General features: G+C 33.6%; 1 protein-coding gene across 1 annotated transcript in view; it reads right to left on the bottom strand.

Annotated features, from left to right (window-relative positions):
- Window positions 1-17,153, bottom strand: part of LOC106461569 (transient receptor potential-gamma protein-like) — a 61,131-nt gene extending 43,978 nt beyond the window's left edge. Inside the window, exons 1-4 of the mRNA XM_013921406.2 lie at window positions 17,128-17,153; window positions 16,118-16,330; window positions 15,041-15,278; window positions 1,004-1,348 (exon numbers count right to left, since the gene is read on the bottom strand). Of these exons, the coding sequence (XP_013776860.1) occupies window positions 1,004-1,348; window positions 15,041-15,278; window positions 16,118-16,330; window positions 17,128-17,153 (822 nt within the window). The remainder of the gene's footprint in view (window positions 1-1,003; window positions 1,349-15,040; window positions 15,279-16,117; window positions 16,331-17,127) is intronic.
- Window positions 17,154-26,920: the final 9,767 nt, after the last annotated feature.

The raw sequence follows: 26,920 nt of genomic DNA, 5'->3' as shown, positions 1-26,920 counted from the left end.
TACATACCTTTTTTATTTCGTGACTGATTTTATTCATGCCGCCATTAAAACAAAGCTTGCGCAACACGTGTTCGATGGTCCATGAACTATCGTCGTCTATTAATCTCAAGAAGAGCTAGAGGCACTGTATCAACTTGCCCCTGTAACAACTAGCCCCGGTCTCCCCTATTTCACAGCGCTTTGTAGCAGCTATCCATTAGCATTATATTGACATTAGACAGTTTGAAACAAGTATCATGTTGCCACATGTAAGACCATATCACTTGCATAAGCCTGGCTTGAGCAGGATTTATTCTCATATCATGGATTTTAAAACAGAGCTCCAAAGTCCTTGTTTATTTCTTAGTAAAACAAAGATTTTTAAGCTACTGCTTTATGAGTAATAACTAGAAAATAATGTATATTTTTACAGTGTTTTGTAAAATATATGATTTAATACGTTCAATGTGTTAACTGTAATTAGTTTACTATATTTAATCCTCCAAGAACACACACACACATATATCTATATATATATACTCTTTACTGATAAACATAAAATGTGGCCTTAGAAAAATTTATATTCCCAAATTCTGCATAATATTCTAATGTCCTGCGATATTCACTCACTTAGTAAGTGAAAAGTATAGTAGGTTTTATTTAAGCCATCAAGGTTACATTTATTATAACAATTTCTCATAATCATAGTTAAACCTAACATCTGTCACTTAGATTGCATGTATTGCACTTACAATGCATGTATTGGAAGACCAGAACGAATATTTTTTTACAAACAGTTGTAGCCTTCAAAGTAATTTGCTTCACTGTACGATAGAAGACCATATTTCTAAGATTTTGTAAAATCAAAAGAATATTGTGATTATAAGCAATCTATGCTTTCGTTTTAAACAAGTACAATCGCTGTTTGTTTCTACCATCATCAGATTAGATAAAATAGGAGAGTAATGAGAATTGTTCTTACTAGAATTAGGTTTTTGGTTATTATTTCTAAGACAATGTTTACCTGATACTCGTTTTTAAATTCGTGTTCCATAAAACTTAACCTGCGCAGCTCCCAACTCAGTTCGAAGGCGGTCAGAATAGGGTCTTTACTAGAGAGCGAGATGAGTGAGGGTGAGGCCAGAGCAAGATAGGCGTTAATCCTAGAACGTGAGTGTCGCAGACTGTCTTCAGAGCTGGATACCACACACTCCCTGCACCCACACCGGACGTGATGAGGGGTTGGAAGTGTAGCTCCACGATCCAACAGAATTTTGATAATTTCATAATTGTCTCGGTGTGCAGCAAGGGTCAGGGGTGAAATATCTGGAGTGAAGATTGCTGTGTCTCTGTCTATGGCCTCCCAACTCTGAAAATATCAAAAAAATAGAAATACTTCTCTTTTTACCATCCACTCAGACTGTTTTATGAGTTTATAAATAGCACCTATGTGAATGCGGGCCAGTTTAAAGGTGACTGTATTTACTTCCCTGCTATATTTCAATGAAGTTTTTAAATTATTAGAATCACTTTTCACAATTAAATTCACTAATCCTTGGAATACATATGGATGATAAATCCAGCAGCATTAAATATGCACATATGTGAATCAGTAGTGAGTTTTACAAAAATTAGATATTTACAAGTACTGCAGTATTATAAATGCGTTACAAGCAGCTACATTCTTGTGATTTGGTAATCCAATAATAGAACGGATAATCAGAAATTATTGGCTTTAGGCCAGTGAGATTGCTAATTCAACAAGTGTAATTGAAATAACTGGTTATTCGAATAAACTACTGAACGTTTTGGCCAATAAACTACTTATATATGTATATATATATATATATATTGTCTATTGGTTAAAGCTACTGACATTTTAGGCTGATAAAAAGTTAAATAATTCCAAATATTACTGTTTAGTAACATACTTATTTGCTAAATTAAATTTGCAGAGAAATGGTAACAAAAGAAAAACTGTGTCTTAACATTAGATTGAAAAAAAAAAGACAAGGAAAGAAGAGGAAAATGTCACTCAACGAAGCTTCTTCTTCCTTACATTAGAACAATACAGGATGCACTTAACTAGTTAGCCAGAAATAGAGTAGAACAGCGGAACTCTAATTTAATTACAGTTCTACTTTTTTATGTTGTTTCCATTTCAACAGTCTCCTTAGATTCCACATGTTTATGCCTATCCCTAAATCAACTTAAGTTTTATATAAAAGATGATAGTGACTAGACCTGTAGAGATATGTGATTGCCAACTGGTGATAAAAGCTTTTTAAAATTTTACACTTTTACCTTTTCTTTTTAAATATCGCTCGTGAAAGTTTCGTGTTGCTCAGCAACAGATGGAAATAGGTTCTTATTTACGACTGAAACTTTAAGTAAAGTCGCCACTTGAGCGCTTCGAAGAAAATAAACAACAAAGATGACTAGTATATAAAACGCTATGTATATATATATATATGTATGAAAGTATATTTTCGCTGACATATCTGAAAATTATGTATGATTATTAAAGGCGAAAGAGAGAAAAAAAAATGCATATTTCTCCATTACTCAATAATGACTGTTAACTTCTATCCCGATGAAAGCTATATTGCACAGGCTTTTAAGTATGCAAGATGCAGTGCTATAACACTCTAATAATATAAAAATCATATACTTATACATTGACTGGTCGCTTTATTAGGACAGCCACCAGCCGCCTAATATTAGGTTGGACCACCTGTCATTGTGATAATAGACTACAGAAGGTGCCGAACGGTGCCTTGATGGACCGTAAGGTCCGCATTCATTCAGCTAAATAAACTGTGATAGAGGATGGTCCTACTATAAAGGCTCGTGTCCCATCGGGAGACGGATATATCTTTGGTTTTACTCATTGGCTTGCAAACCAACCACTGTATGATGTTTACATTTATAGGACTTTTACTTATTGGCTTGCAAACCAACCATTGTATGATGTTTACATTTATAGGACTTTTACTCATTGTCTTGTAAACCAACCACTGTATGATGTTTACATTTATAGGACTTTTACTCATTGTCTTGCAAACTAACCACTGTATGATGTTTACATTTATAGGACTTTTACTCATTGACTTGCAAACCAACCACTGTATGATGTTTACATTTATAGGACTTTTACTCATTGTCTTGTAAACCAACCACTGTATGATGTTTACATTTATAGGACTTTTACTCATTGGCTTGCAAACCAACCACTGTATGATGTTTACATTTATAGGACTTTTTACTCACTGACTTGCAAACCAACCACTGTATGATGTTTACATTTATAGGACTTTTTACTCACTGACTTGCAAACTAACCATTATCAAATGAGAACATTTTTATATGTATAGAACTAGAGTAATCAACTATTGCGTCACATGATTAGTCTATTCTGCAGTTGTATATAGAAGGGGTGTTCGTCAAATATGTGTGAGCTCTAATAAAGTTGCTAGTTAGCGTAGGATGCTACTTCGCTCCTAAATAATACACCTATAAAAGAGTCGTGACTACAGAGCGTGTAACATATAAGTATTGTTAGATAACTATGCTTATATGAAACAGGACCATGAGATTTTGGATCAGGGTTAAAATCAGTGAAACGTTTACTCCTGAACTTGGTGAACACATAGAAGCTATTAAGGCGTGTTCCAATAACAACACTTAGAATAAGCTGTTGAAATCATAGCCGGATGTTTGTAAGTTTAGGGACATACAACACTAACATCTGGAGTTCGATTCCCTGCGGCGGACACAGTTCAGATAGTCCATTGTATGTAATTTTTCAACAACTAAATTTTGTATTTTAAGCATTTACAACTCACCAAAAATAATGCTGTTTACAAAGACACCATAATACATGACACAAAAGTATGTGTTTACTCTTAACAAGACAGTTTTTTAGTGTAATATTTACTCTTTTAGGAGTTTGCTTTTCTGAGTTGCGTCAAATAAATAACAACAAAGAAATAAATTTGTATAATTCATCGTTTAAGTTATATACTTTCTGTTTTCGAAGGAGTAAAAATACAAAGATTAAAAATGTTATAGAAGCTAGATTGGATAAAGTAAAATAACTTTGTAATCTGTATCAGTTCATGCTAAACATCTGTATAGCTTAAATTTTGGGTAACGTTTCATGCATATAAGGGTTCTAAAGCTGAAAACTACTTCCCTCAAAGTCTTCAGCTTTCCTTATTTGTTTTGATATAACTTGACTTAGAATATTCAACTTATCTCTACTTACATAGAGTTGATTGATTTCATTAAAAAAGTAAACTCACGGATAAGAACACTGATTAATGTCTTTTTAATAACAATAGGTAATTCATAAACAGTGGACTATAGGTACTTTGTACATCGCGGATTTTGAAACCTGAATTGTAGCGCCTTAAGCCTGCATACTTACCGCTGAGACACTGTCAGAAAAACGTTTTGCTGCAACTACTGTATAGACAAAGACTCTAACGATGTTTGATTTTGTCAAAGTTTGTAACATGAAGGTCAAATCAGTCGATATTTTGATGCTTTGAACAAATGACGTTAACTTGTTTTTTGTTTTTTTTAGTAAACAGCATTTACGTTTGCCTAAGATGAAAAAGAAACAAGGGACCTTCCGAAAAGAAGGAAGAATCAAGCAATACAAGTTGCTGAGATTAACATTTCTGTACACTAATCAGCCTAAAACCAATGCCTAACGGCTAAAACATACAGAGTTAAATAAACAGACCGTTAAAGTGAAACCTTCTAGCATAAAATGTCTGCCTGAAAACAATCTAATTTATTGATGCTGAAAGTCTCTGTAAAACGTTATTTTATAGCCTGAAGCTCACGATAACTCAGTCTTTTATAGAACTTAAAGCACAATGGAAATTTACGTGCCTAAGAACCGTTATTACTACTTGTTTTCATTTGAATGTTAGGATATTCAAAACTTTGCTAAATTTGGTCACGATTAACCTAAAAAAAAAGGCTCGAATAATTTTCAACAAAAAGTAGATTTACTAGTTCAATTTCTTACCCGCTCTATAGTAAAGTGATTAAGAAGAAAATTTAGCACAATCTTATTGGTTGATTTATTTATTGAAGAGTTTATCTTCAAAAACTAAGCTTTATTTCATCATCTGTTTCTTATAGCGAAACTTCTTTATTTATTTTACACTTTGTTCTCAATGATACAATATTTGTTCTCTGAATTGAGAAAAATTAACATGGATTTTACAATTAAAACAAAAAGTACAGTTTTACGATTTCCTTTTTTCGGCTTATTTTTATCATATTTTCGTGTGAAAATTCCAGTGACTTATGTAATCAAAATATTGTTTTCGGAAACACGCGTATTCGTGATTTCGTTGAATATTTTTATCAATGCCTTGAAACTAAAAACCAATACATGCGTGAATGTACAATGTAGCGACAATTTGCTGATTCTGAATGCTTGCTAACAACGTACAGTAATGGAAGTAATGGAAACACATAAATGACACATATACAGGAGTCACAAATAACGAGCAATTAGACGTTGAACTTATTAATGGTAAAAAACATTATCACGTAAAAATATAAAAGAAAATCTAATAACTTGTACAATGCATTAGTATTATGAATGTTAGCTCTTTGTTTTACTTGTAGCATTAGACCTTTTTGCTCATGCTGCCACACAGTTTACTTGTGTATGATTGTGAAATGTTATTCTAAATGTCCTGTATTACTACTAAACATTCATCCAAGGTGTTTAGTCCCTTTTTACTTTCTCCGTTTTTACAAAAGCTCATACAGTCTCAAGAATGTTCATTTCGGGACTTCGTGCAGGTCAACCCGTAATTTTGAGTATTTCATCAGCCACTGTCCCACATTTCTACTGATTCCCTATTGTTAAGCACAATAGGTATTATACATTGTAGGTAGGATACCATTCTCCTCTCCACCGTCGAACAACCTGTTGTTGGTTGTTGAAGAACAATTCGAACTTGGATTTATCTGTAAAAAGCACACTTCTCGAGCTTTGCCTATTTCACCGTTTGTGGCCTGATGCCCATTTCAATCTTTTGGTTTAGCTACTTGTTGTTGTTTCGGTTTTTACCCATGCCTATTATATTATTAACAATTCAGTTTCACGTACCCTTTTCAGAGTCTTGCATATAGCTATTAATGAAACATAGAATCTTGCGACAATTTTTTGCATCGATTATCACTGATCAGCCAAAAAATTTTATTTCTATACACTTCTTATGTGGTATTTCAGTCTTGGAAACCAAGAATGGATACACACTGCTACTACTGTGCATAGTATGACGGATTGTACTTGAAGAAGCTTTAAATATGTAACTGTACTCTGATGTAGCTTATTTTACACCCTTTTGCCTCATCGTTTCCATACATTTTAAAATTATATATCTTAGTACAAAGTAAACGAGTATAACTATTTTCTTTATAATTCTGTTTAACAATAACTTGTTTTATTCTATTAATGACTTGCAAAATACAAGGGCACAATCTTGCTTTAAAAAAAAAGTAGACAATATAAAAGATTCATAACATTAGCAGTAGCTGCAGTTTATGTACCAGAAATAATGTTATGTTATTTTAGTGTAAAAAAAGTTATTGGAAAAGTTAGTTTATGAATAGAATATAAACACAAAACTTTTTATTCCGAATTAGCTGTTATGAACTTTTGAAGTTTGAAGGAATATATTGCAATCATGTTTTTATTAGTTGCGACTGAACAGATCTAGTTGAAAGCATTTCCACACGACAGAATAAATGTCAGTATAACAAAGCTGTATTGCAAGTGTGATAAACTGTGTAATGTACTACATCTGTAAGCCCGTCGGACAAAAAGGCTCTTATATGATACATTGATACTGACGATGGATGTTTGGCAACAGCTTTGTGTATGTTCAGCGTCGAGAGAGAATAAAGCTTTATCTAGGTTCTAGAGCAAAGCCATCAATGTTTCACAAAACGGCGAAAGTGCTAAAATGATGAAGTTTCATGTGCGGATGTATCTTGCCACACATCTTTGTGATGATAACTTCTCTAAGCTACACAGGAAAAGATTTAAGAACTGATGCCGTGAGAGTAAGTTGTGCCAATTTCTTTTTCTAAATTAGTGTTTTCTGGAAATTAATCGGATCTATGAACCCACCGGTATCTCAAGTCAATAGCCACGGCTGAGTCTGTTATTGGTTTAGATTAGTTATTGACTACGTCACGCTTCCGAAGGAGATCAGGGTGTTTCAAAGATGTGGCATTAAATGATTTGTTATCTTCCAGAGAAGAAACCCGAATAGCACGAGTCATTTTAGTGCAAAATATACAGGAAAACGTCAAATATCACAAAATAAGCACATTTAATAAAATATCTGTACTTGTTATGAAATTCCAGGAATCAGCAAAGCCAATCCCCCAGTTGTGCATCTGAATTTAAGAAAACCTATCTTTCTACAAACATATTGGTGTCATTTACTCCGTCATTTATACCAGTGATACTTAAGGCTCATTGTGATAAAATATTAAGAGCAGATCCAAGGTTTGAGCATTCTCAGTTTGGTTGCGTTATAAGACTAACATCAGCCTGAATATTCGGTTAAAATAGCTGATTAGGCTACGGATGCTGCTGACTGGTTGTCCTCCCTTTGGCCTGCAGATGAAAAACTGAAACGACTATATCTGAACCTTGGGTCTTTGAAATTAGGATTACCAAATATTTTTGTTTTTATATTAAATTTTTAATAATACTTATGTATAATATTTTTACTTTATTATCTAACGTAACGTTACATTTGATGAGCGAGTTCATTATCTCTATTCTTAGCTTCATGTTTTAAATGTATATTCATACAATTTTAATTCCGGCAATCCACTTACAAAAACTATTTTAACACGTCCCTCGGGAGCCAAGGGGTGTCTTTACATTACAATTTGTTGAATATTAAAAGTAAGTTCAATCCTGAAACTTTCAAAGAGGGTGGTTTTGGACGTATTTTTTCGAGACAACTTCGAGACAATTTTTGCTTGTTAATTGATAAATTTTTAAGTGAAATACAGCATCCTCAGGTCTCCATACTAGCTAGTACTAAGGTCTAATCGCTGGGAGTAAATTCAGTATATATATCAATAAAGCCTCATTTTCAGCATCATTGATTTAGCAATTGCCAACTTTTATTCTTCTGCTATCACCTTTTTATGTTTTGCTTTCAATTGGGAAAAGATTTCACCTGCGATTCGGTAGAGAAGGTCGAAACATCACGATAGTCAGCAGTAGAATGAGCAGACAGGAACACTTTGAAAGCAGCTACAGGCATAATATTGTTCTCGGCTTGCTGCACAATATTTACAAAGGTGGTTCTAAACAGTTCCTGAATACCTCAATCTGTCATTTGGAGACTTCCATGTTTCTTGTGCTTGGCCGTTAAGCTCGTGATGCGCTGACGGATTTCAGTCACCTTACCACTTCAAATCACTTTTTTGAAGTCCCAACGCTAAAAGAGTGCGGGAAATGCCTTCGTTTTAGCCAATAAAAATGTCCAAAGATTTTGAGTTCAAATTAAGAAAAACCGGATTGGGTAGTTGTTTGTTGATGTTTTTTCAACAGAAATGTCCCCAACTGGCTCGTGAGGGCCTGTTAATATATCACTAAATGGCGCTCTACTATTTGATTCAATGTTCTATTTGTTCACGGGGAAAAAAAAGAGAAAAGTACTTCAGTGCATTAAGTCCTTCAGCAAGTAGATGAGAACCACCTAATTTTATAGATAATTTTGTTTGTTGAATTGCGTGCTAAGCTACTCGATAGATTAGAGAGAGGACAGCAAGTCAACACCACCCACCCCGCTAACTCGTTGATCGTTCTAATCGAATAGTGGGATTTAACGGTCATTTTTATAATAACGCATCCACAGAGTGAGGTTTTTTTATTGTTTTTTTTTTATTGCGGTAACAGGGAACGATCCATGGAACTTCACATCCACAGTTCGGCACGCCAACTTTATCGACTAAACATAATTTTGTGGCAAAAGTTTATCTTGTAATATGAATATAATTGAACTGCCTTACGTTTATTTTACTCGTGTGGGAATCAGTATTTTCCTTCATTTACGTTGATGACATAACTGAAGTTAACAAAAATGATCTTATAAATCTATTAAGTACTTGTGTTATTACTTCAAGTTTTCTTTACAGCTTCTTCGAGAGTATACCCAAGCTGAAAACACGAGAAATTTATGGTAATATGTGTTTAATTTTGCGGTTTGGTTTGAATTTCGAGCAAAGCTGCACGAGGGTCATCTGTGCTAGCCGTCACTAATTTATTAGTGAAAGACAAAAGGGAAAGCAGCCAGTCAACTCCACTTACCGCTAACTATTATGCTACTCTCTTACCAACGAATAGTGGTATTTACCGTCACATTATATCGCCACCCACGGCTGAAAGGGCGCAGCATATTTGGTGGGACGAGGATTCGAACTTGCGATCCTCAGATTGCGAGTCAATAGCCCTAACCACCAGGCCATGCCGAGTAGTATTTATTGAGCACCGAGTTTTTGTATTAATAATCTCAAATACTTAGTGCTAATCCACTGGGGGAGTGGGGAGATGCATCTCATACAAAAACTGATCTCACCGAAACAAACAGATCAGCTGATTCACATAAGTGGTTCTCTTTAGAGGCCGTAAAAATCAATATCATCAATAGATAATTATTCAATAACACCACTCTATGCCGCTGACAATATAAGAATGACTTCTGAAGCAGAACAATATTACAAGTGTAATAAACGTAGGTCTTTTGTTGGTTCTTTTGTGAGCATATCAATCACGTAATTACCATCAGAGGTCAAACAGATGCCATGGTCTAATCCTATTATTTTTAGTGCAAGTCGAGCTCCCTAACCACCTGGTCAGGCCAGGCCTATTAATTTTGTGTAGTTTCAACATTTGCTATTGTAAATCTATTAATAAGTAATCAAATTCCTCATCCAACACTTGATACCAGATAAAATGATAGAAAAAGTATTTTTATTTTTATATTTTCAATATAAGTATATGTCCATTCTAAGAAAAGAACCATATCACACGGAGTTCGTTTTTTTTTTATCTGTTCTCAGAAAAAAAAGAGTAATTTCTCTTTATCTCTTCCAAATGGCTTAAAACTTAAACTTACAAACTTAATAACTTACAAACAGAAAATTATTTACGTCAGTCAGCAAACATTAGGAACTGGAATTTTCAACCTAAATCGCACCATATGTTTACGAGGCTAAAGTATCAAGATATAGAATACTAGGATTCGTATATAGCAGTCCGTATATAGCAGTATCAGGATATAGAATACTAGGATTCGTATATAGCAGTCCGTATATAGCAGTATCAGGATATAGAATACTAGGATTCGTATATAGCAGTCCGTATATAGCAGTATCAGGATATAGAATACTAGGATTCGTATATAGCAGTCCGTATATAGCAGTATCAGGATATAGAATACTAGGATTCGTATATAGCAGTACCTATATAGCAGTATCAGGATATAGAATACTAGGATTCGTATATAGCAGTCCCTATATAGCAGTATCAGGATATAGACTACTAGGATTCGTATAAAGCAGTCCCTATATAGCAGTATCAGGATATAGACTACTAGGATTCGTATAAAGCAGTCCGTATATAGCAGTATCAGGATATAGACTACTAGGATTCGTATAAAGCAGTCCGTATATAGCAGTATCAGGATATAGACTACTAGGATTCGTATATAGCAGTCCCTATATAGCAGTATCAGGATATAGACTACTGGGATTCGTATATAGCAGTCCCTATATAGCAGTATCAGGATATAGACTACTAGGATTCGTATAAAGCAGTCCGAATATAGCAGTATCAGGATATAGACTACTAGGATTCGTATAAAGCAGTCCGTATATAGCAGTATCAATATATAGAATACTAGGATTCGTATAAAGCAGTCCCTATAAAGCAGTATCAAGATATAGAATACTAGGATTCGTATATAGCAGTCCCTATATAGCAGTATCAGGATATAGACTACTAGGATTCGTATATAGTAGTCCGTATATAGCAGTATCAGGATATAGACTACTAGGATTCGTATATAGCAGTCCGTCACTAAATTTAAACTGTAGATAGGGAAAGCAACCAGCCATCAGCAATTTCTAGCACGAAGGCTTTGTTCATTTCTGTGAACCGAATAATGGAACTGGCTTCCACTTTCATAAAGCGTCTACAGCTCTAAGTGTGGAACATGTTCAACGACATAGTGTTTCGAACCTTGAACCCTCGATTTACAGCCCGACACGTTAACATAAAGTCACGCCAGGCTCCATCAAACATTAGGTTAAGATTACTTTACATTTAATTTTCTTCAATGACGCTTTTCTGAGCCAATAAAGAAAGTATGGAATATTATAAATATATTTTTAATTCTCAAATATTTTTTCCGTGTCAGGACAAATCGGAATGTACGTATGAAAATATATGAAATTAGATGTTTTTAAATAGTAAGAAAAAGTGAGTGTTTAAATTTTCTCATTTGTTTGTCAAAACACACATACACACCTGTTTTGTATAAAAGGATGTACTTTAGGTATAATATTTTTCGAAACAGATCAACTCTTTGTTCTGACAATTACTCTGTATTTGGTGTAGAGTCATGTCTCGTCACGTGCCATAAGTTATAGGGCGTCAAATTGTTCGACTGTCCATAAATATTAAGAAGGAAATGGACATTACTAGATCAGTAGGATACCTCCAATGTACTTGTTTATCAGAATTCTGAAACGTCATCGGACTACGGGAAACGTTATTTCAGGACAGTCTACTGGTAGAAAGCCGAAAACTACTGCCCGAGATGACCGTGTTTTGATGTTAACACGTCAAGGTTGAAAGAAGTCTTGCAACACTTTACGACAGGAATGACATGAACACATTCATTCCAGGATATCCAGAAGAACAGTGAACAGGAGATTGACCAAACAAGGTTATCGTAAAAAAATGGTTATCTACAAACCGATATTAACCAGAATTCACCACCATGTTACTTGGGTAAGACAGCATACCAACATACAGATAGAACAATGCTACATGTCATATTTTCAGATGAGTCCTGATTCCCGCCTTGTTAAAGCTGATGGTAGAATTCGTGTTTGTCGTTTACCTGGAGAACAGATGAGGGAAGAATGTCTTTCCCATAGGGAACACACAGGAGGGGGTGCAGTACATTTTTGGATAGCTATTCGTCATGGCGGAAAAGCTGCACTTCATATCCTCCACGGAAACGTCAATAACACCTCCTACAGGCATGACATGGAGGCAATATTTCTGCCATATGCTAGGGCAAGGCTAGGCAATTTGTGTTCCAGGATGACAATGCCACTGCCCACAGTGTATATATTGTACAGGATTATCTCGACCAGAAGGACGTTACATGATTGTTATGGCCAGCAAAGTTTCCAGATTGTAATTCTATTGAGAACTGTGGGTAGAACTAAGCCGGAAAATTGATAACCACGAGCCTAAACCAGCTAATGTAGCTGAGTTGCAGCGCCTTCTAGTGACAGGTTGGAATTAATTACATCAATAACCTCATCGACACCATGGCACGTCGCCTTGCGGAGATTGTTAGAGTACGAGGAAGACCAACGAAGTACTGAATGTTTAATATGAACTGATATAAGAACTGTTACTGACACTATTTTTAATAATCTGATGTTATATGTTGTCCTTATATATGTTTTGATAAGGTTTTGTTGTAATAGGTGAATGCTGAATTACAGGTGTCTGATAAAATTGTTTGCTGTTCTAACAAATCGTTCAAAATGCCTATAGAACCTGTCTCATTATACAAATTATATATGTAGATGTTTAATATAACACACATTCCCCAGTTTGACAGCGCTAAGTGTATTTGTATTCCATCTTAATAATAATGATATTATCTGTTACAAAATATGCAAACATTTTGGCTAAGACTGTATATAGGTAGTATGTAATACACTTTTTTAGAATTGAAATAGTTACGGTAAGTACCGCCCGAAGAAAAAACTTTATTTGACGAACTATCCTCGCCATTAGTGTATCAAATGCTGTGGACTGGTTGATCTCCCTCTGATCAACAGTTTTAAATTAGAGATGACCATATATGGACATTGGAACTTTGACCTGGCTGTTTAGCGCATATGTCGCGTAAGGTGTCATTCATGTGGAAAATATCACATACTGTTTCATTGTACATATACATGCTGTTCATTTATACGTAAACGCACACTCCTATTTAATTGTGCATAAATTTCCTGTTCTGTTTAACTGTACGTAAACATATTATCCTCATCAAGTGTTAACAAACATGACTTGCTATTCTACTCAAATCTTAATATACACGCTGTTTTTTAAATAATAATATTATTAAGATTTCCACCCAGTGAATCTATTTATCCACCAAAGTTAGGCTTTTACCTACATATTTTTTTATTCTTCTTGGATTAGAGACGTCACTGTTAGAAATTCGGGTAATACTAACAGTATTTATAGCAGTGAAAGTTGTACACATTTATTATAGTTGAACAGCCCATTACTAGTTTAAATACACGATATTAGATTCTTAGAAGGGTCAAATATCCACTTTCTTTATGTATAGTTAATGTATTTTCAGCTTCTTTTTCGTAAAGATGTCAATAAGAAACAGACTGACATTTAATTCGTTACGTTTTATACCGAAATGTAAAATGGCTACAATAATTCATCTTAGCTCATTTTTTACAAATTATAATTAGGCAATTAGATAAGTGCTACTTTTACAGCGTCTAGGAAATACGACTTTATCCAAAGAACATAATATACCCTTTAAATTTGGAGTAACTTTAACTGAATTATTTCTGTTAACCTCAATCTATATAACAATAGCTATAGATATTTTAATTGCCACTTATCTCATTTTGACTTATGTCTTAATAAAATCAAAGAAGAGTTTAGAAAAAATCGTTACTTTTGCATCCTACATCTAATGTTAGGTGTTAATTAGCACATGAGAGACGAAGCGTCACACAATTTTAATTTCCTTTTGAAATTTCTCGGATCAGATCCTTTTTCGAAATAATGCGACGTATATTTTACTTGGTGCTCGGATATTCTATGCAATCATATGTTAAAACATTAGGATCACTAATTTAATTTTTATCATTACTGGTACAATTTATTAATGAATTGCTGGTTATATGTAATATTTTATAAGATTATCTGAACTGACAGCCAATTTCCTCTTATTTGTTTCCTATTGGTGACAAAACTGAGTAAAGTATCTAGTATACAGTTTATAGGAGTGCTCTGAACAATTATACATCATATGAAAACTACTTTTGATGAAATAGACATATGATGTATGTATTCTTCTTAATAACAAAGGAAGAAGTGGAAGAGTTTGGGAAACATAATTTTTAACGTTTTTTAATTTTGGTAGATGTTCTAACTTAAATTGTATTTCGTTCTAAATATACAAACTGTTCTGAACGAGACCTCTAGCTACTTGATCACTGGTCCATATTTTTCATAAAATGCGTAAAAGGTGATTCTTTTTTTTTTTTGCTGTATTAAGTAAATTTCCAATAAGTTGAATTCCGTTTCAGGAGAAAGTGAGAGACAGAGAAAAAAGAGGATTTATCGATACTGTTAATTTTTGAGATAACATCACAAGATTGGTGTGAATAAGTAATGTATATTAAGTCGTCTGCGTTCTTCAGTTAATGGAGCAGGCAAATCATCAGTTTCACCGATGTAAAATAGTTTTAACTCAAAATTCTTAATAAAGCGATATAGAAACTAAGATTTAAAATAGTTGTTATTAAGTATATAAATACTAAGATTATTATTTGCATGGTTGGAAAACGACTATGCTTAAAATCAACAATTGACAACCACGAGAAAAGTGAACTTTTTTTACATTCTTCATTAACGCATCTGAACATTTTACACTATATATTCATATTGCTAACTACTGTCGCAAGAAGATGAATTAGAAGTTAGCCTTACATGGGGTTCGCCCTCCGTATGGATACTCTCCTCATGTTCCAGCAACACTTCCACCGCCTCTACGTACTGTTCACTGATGGCGTGTAGTAGAGAGTCCTTTGTTTCCACTTTAAACTCAATAAGAAGCTCCAGCATCTCTAGGTTCTCGTTGTCAATAGCCATCAAGAGTGCAGAACGGCCCAAAGGATCGACGCAGTTAATGTCGATATAACCCGTGTCATTGTTATTCTCCAGATACCTCCATAAAGAAAGTGTATGCATTTATATCCTAATTACACTCGAGTAAGATACTTGTAACACGTGAGTCAAGAGAAATACAAAATAGAGGGTTTTGTCAAGATTTTCGATTAGAGTTTTTTAAATATCTTATAAAAAGTTATTTATATTCATACACTGAAAAACCAACTAAAGAAAAAAGAAAAACTGAATGAAATTTAAAGTCGTTGTGTAGAGGTTAATTACTTTGGCTGTAACAATGTTTTAATATTACGTATAATACATTATAGAGAAGAAAATCATGTAACTTCTCAGCTAACAAAATATAGAAACCAACAACAACAGATAACTTTAGAAAACGGCCATTGTCTATAAATAGACCTATCTTTGTGATTAAAATCAACTAAACTGCAAATGCGTCTGTTTTTACATTTCTCTAAGTTTGTCCATTCTGGACTCCAAATCAGAGTTGTTACAAATTGTATTTCACCTTTGTATCCAGCATAACCGAAAGGCCTCTTGAGCAGGGATTTTCGAGAGACAAAAAACAGATCTGAAAGGCTATTCTTACACACCTATGATTTGAAATCCTAAATGGCCAAATTAATATAAATGTGAAAATACAACATCTGCAGTTCACATGATTTTTATCACCAAAACTAGGCCTATTGATTTTCATTGTTTCGCCAGTCTTTGGTGTTTAAACTTTAACTTTCAACGTTTACAAATGATTTTGAAACAGAAGTCTTCTTCTTCTTTAAATGAAAAAAGAACCAAATAATATGTGTCACATCCTCTGTCATTTCGTTCCCAAGAATGACAATTAAACATAACAAAGGTCGTCGCTCTATATACACCTACCTACGAACTGAAGCTAAGTCACCTCTTTCAACGGCCAGTAGGAATTTCTTCTCGTCTAGCGAAAGTTGACCCTCTCGTTTTGAATCAGAGAGTTGATTAAGACAAGAGTTGAAAGAAAAGCGAATTGGACAACCTTTATCTTCCATTTCTTTTCGTCCGTGTCTGCCGATCTTATATCCCACGTTTAACTTGTTGAAATGTGTCGCAAGCCATCTAAAAGTAAATGAATGTTAAAAGTGGTTAACATTTAATACATATTTATAATTAAAATTGTAAATAGATATTTTACACAAGTGTCGTTTTTAAATTATTTATCATTTAATAAATGCCACATATCAAGAATAATAAACGCCTTCCTTGTTTTGAGCATGAACACCGCAGACATGGTTTTCAAATAGTTTGTCTAACAAATTGACAAATAGATGTGATGAAGTAACTTTCAAATTGCGAAAACTAGTGAAATGATAAGGTTATTCCTATTCCATACGCTGTTTACACCAAAATTCACGTAACATTACTCAAAGATCTCAGTTCGTGTTACGCACTCAACCAGTTAACTTTTGTCCTTTTCAGAGGTCGATGCCCCGCTTGTTATACTGTTGAATAGTTATCGGCCTTTCTTTGTAGCAGCTGCAAGAGGTTATGGATCGAATTTCTAAAGAAAATCACGTTTTCTGAAGATGTTAAGGAACGAACGAAATACTTCTAACCTGTGAAACATGATTCGATATTCTTACAAATGAACTCAGTAGATCTCTTGATTTAGTGATCTTAATTCCACAATGTCTTGTAGAGGGAGACATTAATAAAATTCGAAGTTGGTTGCTTTCTTACTCGACTCTGTCATGTACAAGTTTCAGAAAGTGAATGAAAATCCTTTCTGTTGAAAGAGTGCCAGCACATTCACTGCTTGTACGAACCATTTCCCACCAAGTACTTTAGAAGTTACACACATTTCTATTTCTCATCTATCACTTAGATTGAAAAAAGTGGTCCTAAACACAGCTCACCTGGATGTTATTCTTCCAATGGTCATATTTTAAGTGATATTTATAAGATTTATTTGTTCACACCAATATATTAAGTTAGGCTTACTTAACCATATTAACAAAAACTTTGTAAGCTTTAATTATTTTAGGATGTTTTTTAATTGGGGATAAATAAAGACGTTTGACTAACAAACGTCCGATAACATTAATTCAAGACTAAGAAACAGTCAAAGAAAATATTTCTTACTTCACACAGGTTGATAACAAAAAATGAAGTGTTATGTTAATTAATAGTTACTTACATATTTTGTTCTCCTGATATTTATATGTAGAAATTCAATATTATATTTTATCCATGGTAATAAGGAATTTACTTAAACACCAATTCGAAATGAAAACTGTTCCTCACCCTACAGGTATTGAAAGTAGAAGCTGAATACAAACCAAAAAATCCAGTCGGTCTAATGTTACTTCGTGAATAAGAAATTGTAGACCATCATTGTCCAGAAATTTCTCTTGGGAAACTAAACTAGTTAGAGTATTCTACGTATTCATGGTGTGCGCCATTTGCTAACACGGGTTATATCGGATCTCCAAGAAGTCTTTTTATGAGATCGAGAAGTTCCCGCTCACTGTTACTAAACTACATTTGATAGTTTTAAGAGCACAGTGAACATGTTTAAACTTTTTACTTTGCAGTATGGGTATATTAACAGTGATATAGAAGTTATTTTGGTTGTACAGAGAAATCCAATATAACATTAATTTTCTATTAAACAGTAATTGATGGCTTAGGATAATTGTTTGTTTCCGAAACTCGTGCAAAGCTACAGAAGGGCTGTCTGTGCTACCCGTATCTAGTTTTGAACTGAGTGACTAGAGATAAGACAACTATTCAACACTACCCACCGCCAACTCTTTGGCTACTCTAATAAAATAGTGAAATTGTACTGTAAATGTTATAATTCATCCATGCAGCAACAAAACAGAAGCCATGGACTCTCAAATTCACAATCCATCACGCTAATTAGTAGACTAAGCCCAGCCACTTACAATAATATAACAATAATAGATTAGGAATTAGACTCTGCTATTAACCTTTACTGTAGATAAGTTTATGTTTCCAAAGTAAAATATGCAGAATAAAAAACTCAATACTGATTATACCCAAATGAAAACAATAACGGATCTGTTATTATAAGTTTCGTATCCCTTCTTGTCACTTGGATACGATTATTCTTTACTTCTCGGCATCTAAAATAGGATTAGTTTTTTTTACTATTCGTGCCAGGGCTAAAATACGGGTTCCGATCCTTGCAACGGGCACAGCGCAGGTAGCCCATTATGTAGCCTTGCGCTAAAACAAACTATGTATGAAATGTGTATATTTAAGTTTGAGCTTTGATTAAATACAGAAAATATAATAGTTTCTGTTTTGTTACAGCTTTCTATCTGACTCGTAAACGTAATGAATAATAAAAGTAATGTATGTGTTGCTTTATCCAAATAACCTGTTTATTATAATACTGTAATAATGCAAGAAACATTTTGATGTTTTTGCCAGTGAAAAAAAAATTTTCGAAAGCTTTGATAATGTTACCTCTTGATTGTAAAAATAAACGAATTTTTAATATTAAGTGTTTCGTTACTATCAAAATGGTTCAGAAATGAACAGTGGTTAGTCGGACGTGGAATAAACGCACGGTAATTGAATATGAGAATGCAATGAAATATCATATCTTCATTCCCCATTAGTTCGTTTTATTCATTCCCCATTAGTTCGTTTTAAACCCTTTTTGAAACCAACTAACAAGAAACAGAAACAGCAGTGACACCATACAGCAAGAGTACAAAAAAGTAAGATTTATTCTCTTTGTCCATAGAACATATTTCGATGTTAGTTGTTTAAAAGCTTTTACGTTTTTTGGGTGTTCTGTCTTAGAAAAACTTATAATTAGAAAACCGTGCATGTGAGCATGTGATCACATTCCCCGCTTAGAGGAAAGCCATTAAAGTAGTGTTTCTTTTCCATTACACATCACTATCTTATATAGCAGACCCTTTCACGTGAAGAAGGAGAGTTTATGGAGTCTAAACTTAAGAATGGCATAGAACAGAGATGTAGAACTGAGATCAAAGGATATCGCACTTACAATAAAAATAAAATATAATTGTATATATATATATATACATGTATGTATGTATACATACTGTAATTTTCTATGGGTAATTTGAGATGCATCATGATAAGCTTTATTACCCCTAAGGGTTATTAACTCTGTCATATAATTCTGAATTCTCTTTGTAATTTCTTAATGCATCGTTTATGAAATTGCGGTGAGTATACAAGTCCAAAATATAAATCAAAGCGAGTGCTTACTTACAGAATCTGTGGCGGCGATATTCTCCAGAAAATTACAAAGATAGAATGCACTATTACAGTATGAAGCACAAATATTCCATTGTCTTAATGCCTGACTATTACAGTATGAAGCACAAGTATTCCATTGTCTTAATGCCTGACTTAACTAAAGTGAAAGTGAAAGAATCAATCCAAAACATGGTGTCAAGCGAAAATTGTCATTAATGATTATCAGAAATTCGTTCAGTTAAATTGTAATTTAAACTCAAAGGGACGAACTTCTTTAACATCTGCCCCCTAACGTTCATCCTTACACTGCACGGACAAAATTACAGATAATAATTGATGGCTAACACACACAGTCCATCTACCGCAAACACCTAATATATATATATATATATCCGGCCTAAACGATTCTCAAGTTATATAATCTAGAAGCACAAAACAAAACTTAACGTCTAAGCGATGGAAACTTCATGCCAAACTCTTAACAGCATTTTGACGCTGTCAGGTAAGGTACATTTATCATGACTTAAACGATGATCATTTAGTATATACACTTCTAATAGAACTTCCGAAACGTTTTTCTTCTGTTACCTATATTGCCACTTAAGGAAAATGTCGCGTGCGCGCGACAGCGCCATGAACAAAAATGGATTCGTATATATATAATATTATTTTGAGTCTGAGATAGACTGTCAAGCAACACGTGATAAAGAAAAGAAGCAAGTTTACCACTTTTACTGGATCCGCATTCTCGACTGCCTAAATACTGATATAATGTCTTCGTAAAAATCGTAGCTGCTAATTTACAGCAAATCGAAAATTTCAAGAAAGATGTGTTAAATCCTTTCCCTGAACAGATTTTTTTTTGCTTTAATATAATCACTGTAAGATTTATACACCTTTTTTTTTCTGGTAATGAGGATTAAAATATGATAATTTATTGGTTGGTTGTTATTAGCGCGAAGTCACACTGGATTATCTGCCTTGTCCATCATGAGAAATCGAACCAGGGATTTTAACGTTGTAAGTTTGTAAACTTACCACTGACCCAAGATAATTTGAAGTTTCAAGCATGAGTTAAAAAGTTTAAAATATTTTGTACTAAACTGGAAAGGTTCTTAGTGTCTTGAAAAATAGAAGAATGATATTAAACAATAGAAAATAGCCAGTGGTCGCTTTAATTTGGTGTCTTTTGAATAAATTTGAAAGGCTTTAACATTTTTTTCGTTTATAAAACAAGTAGACTTATTCATTTGAGCCAAACGTTTCGATAACTGCTTCACTAGCTAACAAGGCCTGGCATGGCTTGATGGTTAGAGGGTTCGACTCGCAACCTGCGGTGGTAGGTTTGAATCACATCACTGAATATGCTCGCCGTAGGGGTGCCATAAGGTGACTCTTAAACCAATTATTCGATTAGGGTCGTTTAAAAGTTAGAGGTGAGTGATACTGACTAGTAACTTCTAGTTTGTTGCCTCTAATAACAAGATTTTGTTTCACTGACAGCCTTATTGTTAACCATATCAGCAAAAATTAGCTAACAATACAAGTATGATAGCTATATTCTAACCATATCAACTAAAATCAGCTAACAATGCGAATATGTTAACTTTAGTGTTAACCATATCAACCAGAACCATCTAATAATGCGAGCACGATTGCTTAATTGTTAAACAAATTAACCAAACCCAACTAGCAATGCACGCATCATAGTTTTATTTTTAACTGTTCCAATCAAAACCAGATAATAATGCGAGCACGTTAGCTATATTGTTAAATATATCAACTAAAACCAGCTAATAATGCGAGCTTTATTGTTTACCACATTAACAACAACCAGCTAATGATGCAAATATTATAGCGACAATACAAAGTGAAGAGCTCCCCCAGTGGCACAGCGATATGTTTGCAGAGTTACAACGCTAGAAACCGGGTTTCGATGCCCGTGGTGGGCAGATCACAGATAATCCATTGTATAGCTTTGTGCTTAACTAAATACGAACAAATAAACAAGCAAAGTGAAGAGGGTTCTGTGGTCAGAATTTATCTTTTCCATGACCTCGTTGCCGCAATGACATCATTGTTTGAGAATGTCCTTCTCATAAACTGTTCGATATCCCAAGAAGTTCGTGGAACGCCCTTTTCATGTTCGAAATAAAGGCATGTTGTTGTGAGAATTGTTTTGTACCTTACAAGATCACATTCGTCACTTGGTGTAATAGTTGATTTGAAATTTTCGCTAACATGATGCTTGTCTTAGTACACTACAGGCTGCTAAAATAGACGAATGACTAATGTGTCAAGTAAACAGCTAAAATCCCTGTTCAAAAGAAAGATAGTTTTGTGTGCATGGAGCCATACGAAGTTTCTTAAGCTAATAAACTATCTAAAAGTATATATTACTAACTACAAAATCAAGATCAGCTCATAGAAACTGACAATTTAGAGAATTAGAAGGTACTATTAAATTTACAGGTTGTGTGAAATGTTTGTGCAAAATGTCACAGCCGAATTTTAAAATATTTATAACTAAACTTTCTATTTTTGTTTTTTAATTTCAGTAGTTTTTATTTTAAAGTAATTAAATGTTCGGAGAAATTAACATTTTTCAGTTAACTAAAATTAAGATAACTTGGAAACGTGAAATAGCTTCAGGATTTCTAATAGAGATGGTCGTAAACCTGTCAGTTTAATAGAAAACATGAGATAATGCAAGTTACATAAGATCCTACAGGCATCCATGATTTTTAATTGTTAGACTAGAAGAAAGGCAGCTAGTCAGCAGCACCTACCGCTAGCTTTTGGACTAATCTAATAATTGAATTAAATCATCACTCTCCTAATGCATCCAATGACCTAAAATGCAAAGTACATTTTTTCGGCAATGGGACGTGAACCGTGTACCCTTGGAACCACAGATTGATATGCTAACTCCAACAGAAACTACGCAAACAAAATCCATAAAAAAGACACATAACGACAGATTTTGACGTCATCCTTCTTTATACACTAAAAAGGACAGCTAGCCTCTTATATAATTTTTCTTAAGTGTCTCACTGTAAATTAGATTAAGCAAATTAAGTCCTTGAATATTTACAAAAGCCTACAAATTTACTTCCTCCTAAACAGTCTGTCCACAGCACACCCACAAAGCAGTTTGACGTTCATTCAATTAGCCCAATCTCGACTTCCTTTATTGACAGCAGATCCGAGATTTAGAAAGACACTGCTAAACCTTTCCTCAACAACACAGTATTGATGAGAATGGTGTTTTTGTTGTTATTGTTTTTACTTTGTGCTTTTCCTTTCACCTTAACATTTTACTCGATAAAGGAAGAACAGATTTAGATTTCAGAGACGAAACTCCAAAGTCATAATATTGATGTTGCTTAGTAAGTGGGATTTTTTTGTCAAAGGGAATATTCGAGAGTGTATGGCACAAAACTTAAGTAAGAGCACTTTTAAGGAGTAATTTCAGGAACGTCAAAGGTTTTTTCTGTGTTATATAACAGTACAAAGAAAAAACGGAGGCAATGTACCTAGCTTGGGAGCGTTGGTGAGTTATTTTAAATAAAACTATAGCTACTTGTTTGGAATTTTCCTCATTATAGAGAAATAAATGACGTGTTAAGTGAATTCATACGAATATGAGTTCAATGAAAGCTTTTATTTGGACTAAAATACTTTTTTTCACATCCAGTGAAGGCTTAACATTTCCGTTATCTATGATGTCAGAGCAAAAAAAAATGAATAACTACGATCCGTTATTGTCTGAGATTAAAACAACAACACTCACTTTGAATATCTATGAGTATTATTTTTTTGTTGATGTGATATTATTTTCATCTATGATACATGCTATAGTTGAAGTATCATTGCTTAAGAAATACAATCTCATTTTTTCCAATTTATAAGTATTTGTTCAATATCTCCGTCAATAAATGACTGCCATGGTGATAACATAGCATTGTAAGTGAGCTATATGTAAAAAAGTCGAACACAGTAGCTTTTTACAATAAAATTTGAAATTCAGAAGCGTTTGAAATATTGTAATGCAATTGAAATATGAAATACTAACAGATATTTTGGAAAACTCTATTGTAATATGCAATTTATTTTCTTTGCAACTTATGATCTTGTAACATCCTGTTCTAGTTCACCATTATAAAGATAAATATTTTCTTTTGACTTTAAGACGAAGGTAAGGTTTTTTTCAAATCAACCATACGATTAAATATATATATGTATGTATCAAGAAATTAAATTAAACTTAGTCTCGTCCTCAAAACCCTGTTCTTTCAATATACTTGAAATTATCGTCAAAATGACTGTGTGCACTTATTAAAAATATATAAACATATATTCTACCTATATTTTTAACTGAACTGACATTCTCATTTTCCTCTTTCTTTTGGGAGTGTAAATGTTTTACAACAATAAGGATGAACTGTTACTATAGTGCAGCTGGTTTGTTAATTTTAACAGCATGCCAATGAACCCAGTTAGTATAATTTTTACAGCGTATATCCTAAAGATCTAGGATTCAAGGGCTAGTTAATTCAAAATACTTCATACAATACAATAGCCAGTCATCATAGTGACAGTTAATTCAAGAACCAAACGAACTCCTTGTGGCGAAGGATGCTGCTGATTGGTTGATTTACCGTTGTTCAGTAGTTCAAAATGAGGAACGACTATATCTGAGCTACATGGGTCTTTGACCTGGTCCATGTGCATAAAAGGCGTAGCTCAAATTGAAAATACAGATTTGCACGATATATTTCCATTTTATACACTTTATAATTTTGTACTAGAAGAAAAATATGAAATTAGATAATATAATATAAACAATAATATAATATTTTTACTCAGTAAAAACATGTGGTAGGTAAAGAGTTACTTATTGTTAACAAAACTATTCAGGATCGATCACCTCAGGATAATGGCTCAGATGTTTATTGTTGCTGCGAAATCGTAAAATATACTCTGAAATTTTTAACAGCAACTTTCAGACATCCTATTTTAACAATGGTACATTTTTCTGTTTCATTATTTCCTCTCATTCTCTGCAACAAAGTCAACTCTTCCGTACGGGATATAAAATATTAACTTTCCTAATATTTTAATCGGCTTATTACAAGTTCACCAATACGATTCATTTGTCCAGTGTCTTCACTTTTACTTCTTTTAATGAACTATAAATAATATTGAACAAAACTATTTTTATAGTGGTTATCTTTGCCTGAGAATCCACCTTGCAATGTGAATTGTAAGAAAGATACAGTTAGAAACCTTATTTCCTTAACCTTTGAGGGAACTGTATTATTTCCTTTCATTTCCCAACGTCAAAAACAAACAGTAGTTTCATTTATAAGCAAAATACTTATAATTGATTTATTCTCTCTTTTGTTATCATTTCACTTTAAAATGCTCAACGTATAGACCAAAATGTTACCCAGAAACCTTTTTAAGCAGCAGTCAAGGGGGAAAATAGTTATCTTATTATGAATATATATTAGTCGGACATAATTCAAATTTCGACTATCTCATCTGTTTTGCTATAGTAGCTAAAAAGATGTGTATGTACTATTATCTTGAATTTGTAGCTTATATATCCACTTATTCTATGAACATACTGTAAGCATATCATATTTTGTAGCATCTTCTACAACTAAATGTACGATTAAATTTGAATCCCGCACTAATGAGCATACTTAGAGTACGTTAATCTTATTAATGATTAAAATATTAATCATAGTATCTAGTAGGTTCGTTTTAAATTCTAAAACTTCTACAAAAATATTGTAACGCAAAATTTACTGTAAAGGTAATGTTACTTGAGAAAGAAAAGGTGGTAAATTATTTAGAAAAGTGTTTTTATGTTAAACAAAATATTAATCCATTGGTCATTTATCAATTCTCCTCCAATAAAATACCTAAAATAAAGAATATTACAAAAGAGCTCAAATAAACTTGTAAACGATTTCAGTCAACATTTGGATCACGAACTCAGTGACTGTTAAAAATTATTTGTTATGAAAATTTTCCCTTGTTTGCTTAAACTGCAGGAATTCCCAACTTTTTGTTCCTCTGTACCCCTTGGGTATTCTGACTAATGGAGGGAGGAGAGCTTGCCCAGTTGGCTGATCCCTAGTTTATCAGGTAATTTGTAACGAGGGTGTTCTATATTGCTTATGTTCTACATTAGTTATTGAAAACATGAGTTATAATGTAGCACAACAATAACATCACAACGTTCACCATGATCACAACTTTTGTCTAAAGAGCGTATATTTATGTGAGCCACTTTGCTCTCTTTGTCTGACTGTAGATTAAAACACCGTGTAAAGTGTAAACCATGGTTACACTCTCAGAATCCTATGTACCCCCCTGAGAAGTGCAAATGTACCCCAGGTTGGGAATGTCTGGCGTAAAGCTTGTTCAGTGTGAACATAACAAAATGATATTATTTGATGACGAGCAACCCACTTTATAGAAAATATAAGTTTGGAGACGGCTTGATTGGGTAATGAAGAAAACTTTATTGTAAATGTACGACGTTTCGACAAGCGTACCTGAGGATGACATAATATTGTCGAAACGTCGTACATTTACAATAAAGTTTTCTTCATTACCCATTCAAGCCGTCTCCAAATTGATATGATGTTTAGGTTTTTATTGAATCTCGTAATCACAATTTGTTTAAATGCATTCCCACGATATAAATAACCTTCAACTCTTGCATGTGATCATTCGAAACTGGCTGTATAGGAACGCTGGCTTCTATACTCCGATTTTTTATTTTTCTTATCATTTAATACTGAAGATTTATCTGTTGTTTTTACCGCATCCTTCCTTTCCTCTAGGAAGGAACTGGTACTTTAAGATTTATGAAATAAATCTTCCAATATGTATTTTCGTATGGGCTTACTGTAGACAGATAGATTGTGATCGATGAAGGGCTTAAGTGGTGGATTCTAACACTTGTAAAGTGACATTTCCTGGGCTTATACCTTATTGTATCTGAGTGCAGGGATAAAAATAATAATATACGCATATGCACATATTTTGAATCTTTGTTGACCAACCAAGGCTGCAGTTTGAAAATGTTTTAAAACACGTGAAACGGATACTATCAATTGTTAGAATTAATCGCGCTAGATACCTGTAACAAAAATAATAATCAGAGGGCTTATTTATTTTTCAGGTAAAATTACACATATGCAACGGCTGAGCGAACCCAATACTTTTGGCTTAACTTAATGATGGATCTAATGTTTATATTTGATGTATTTTAATTTAAAACTGTAGGAATTGGTAACATAGTTGATTAAAAACTGCTTTTGAGTGGCTGTAAACTATTTAACTGAGGCCTGGCATGGCCTGGTAGTTAGAACGCATGACTTTGCGGATTCGAAACATGGTCGCTCTTTCAGTCATGGGGCC

The sequence above is a fragment of the Limulus polyphemus genome, unplaced genomic scaffold (assembly GCF_000517525.1).
Source record: "Limulus polyphemus unplaced genomic scaffold, Limulus_polyphemus-2.1.2 Scaffold988, whole genome shotgun sequence".
Classification (NCBI taxonomy): domain Eukaryota; kingdom Metazoa; phylum Arthropoda; class Merostomata; order Xiphosura; family Limulidae; genus Limulus; species Limulus polyphemus.
Note: the sequence above shows the minus strand (reverse complement) of the source record. Positions and strands in the feature narration are given on the sequence as shown.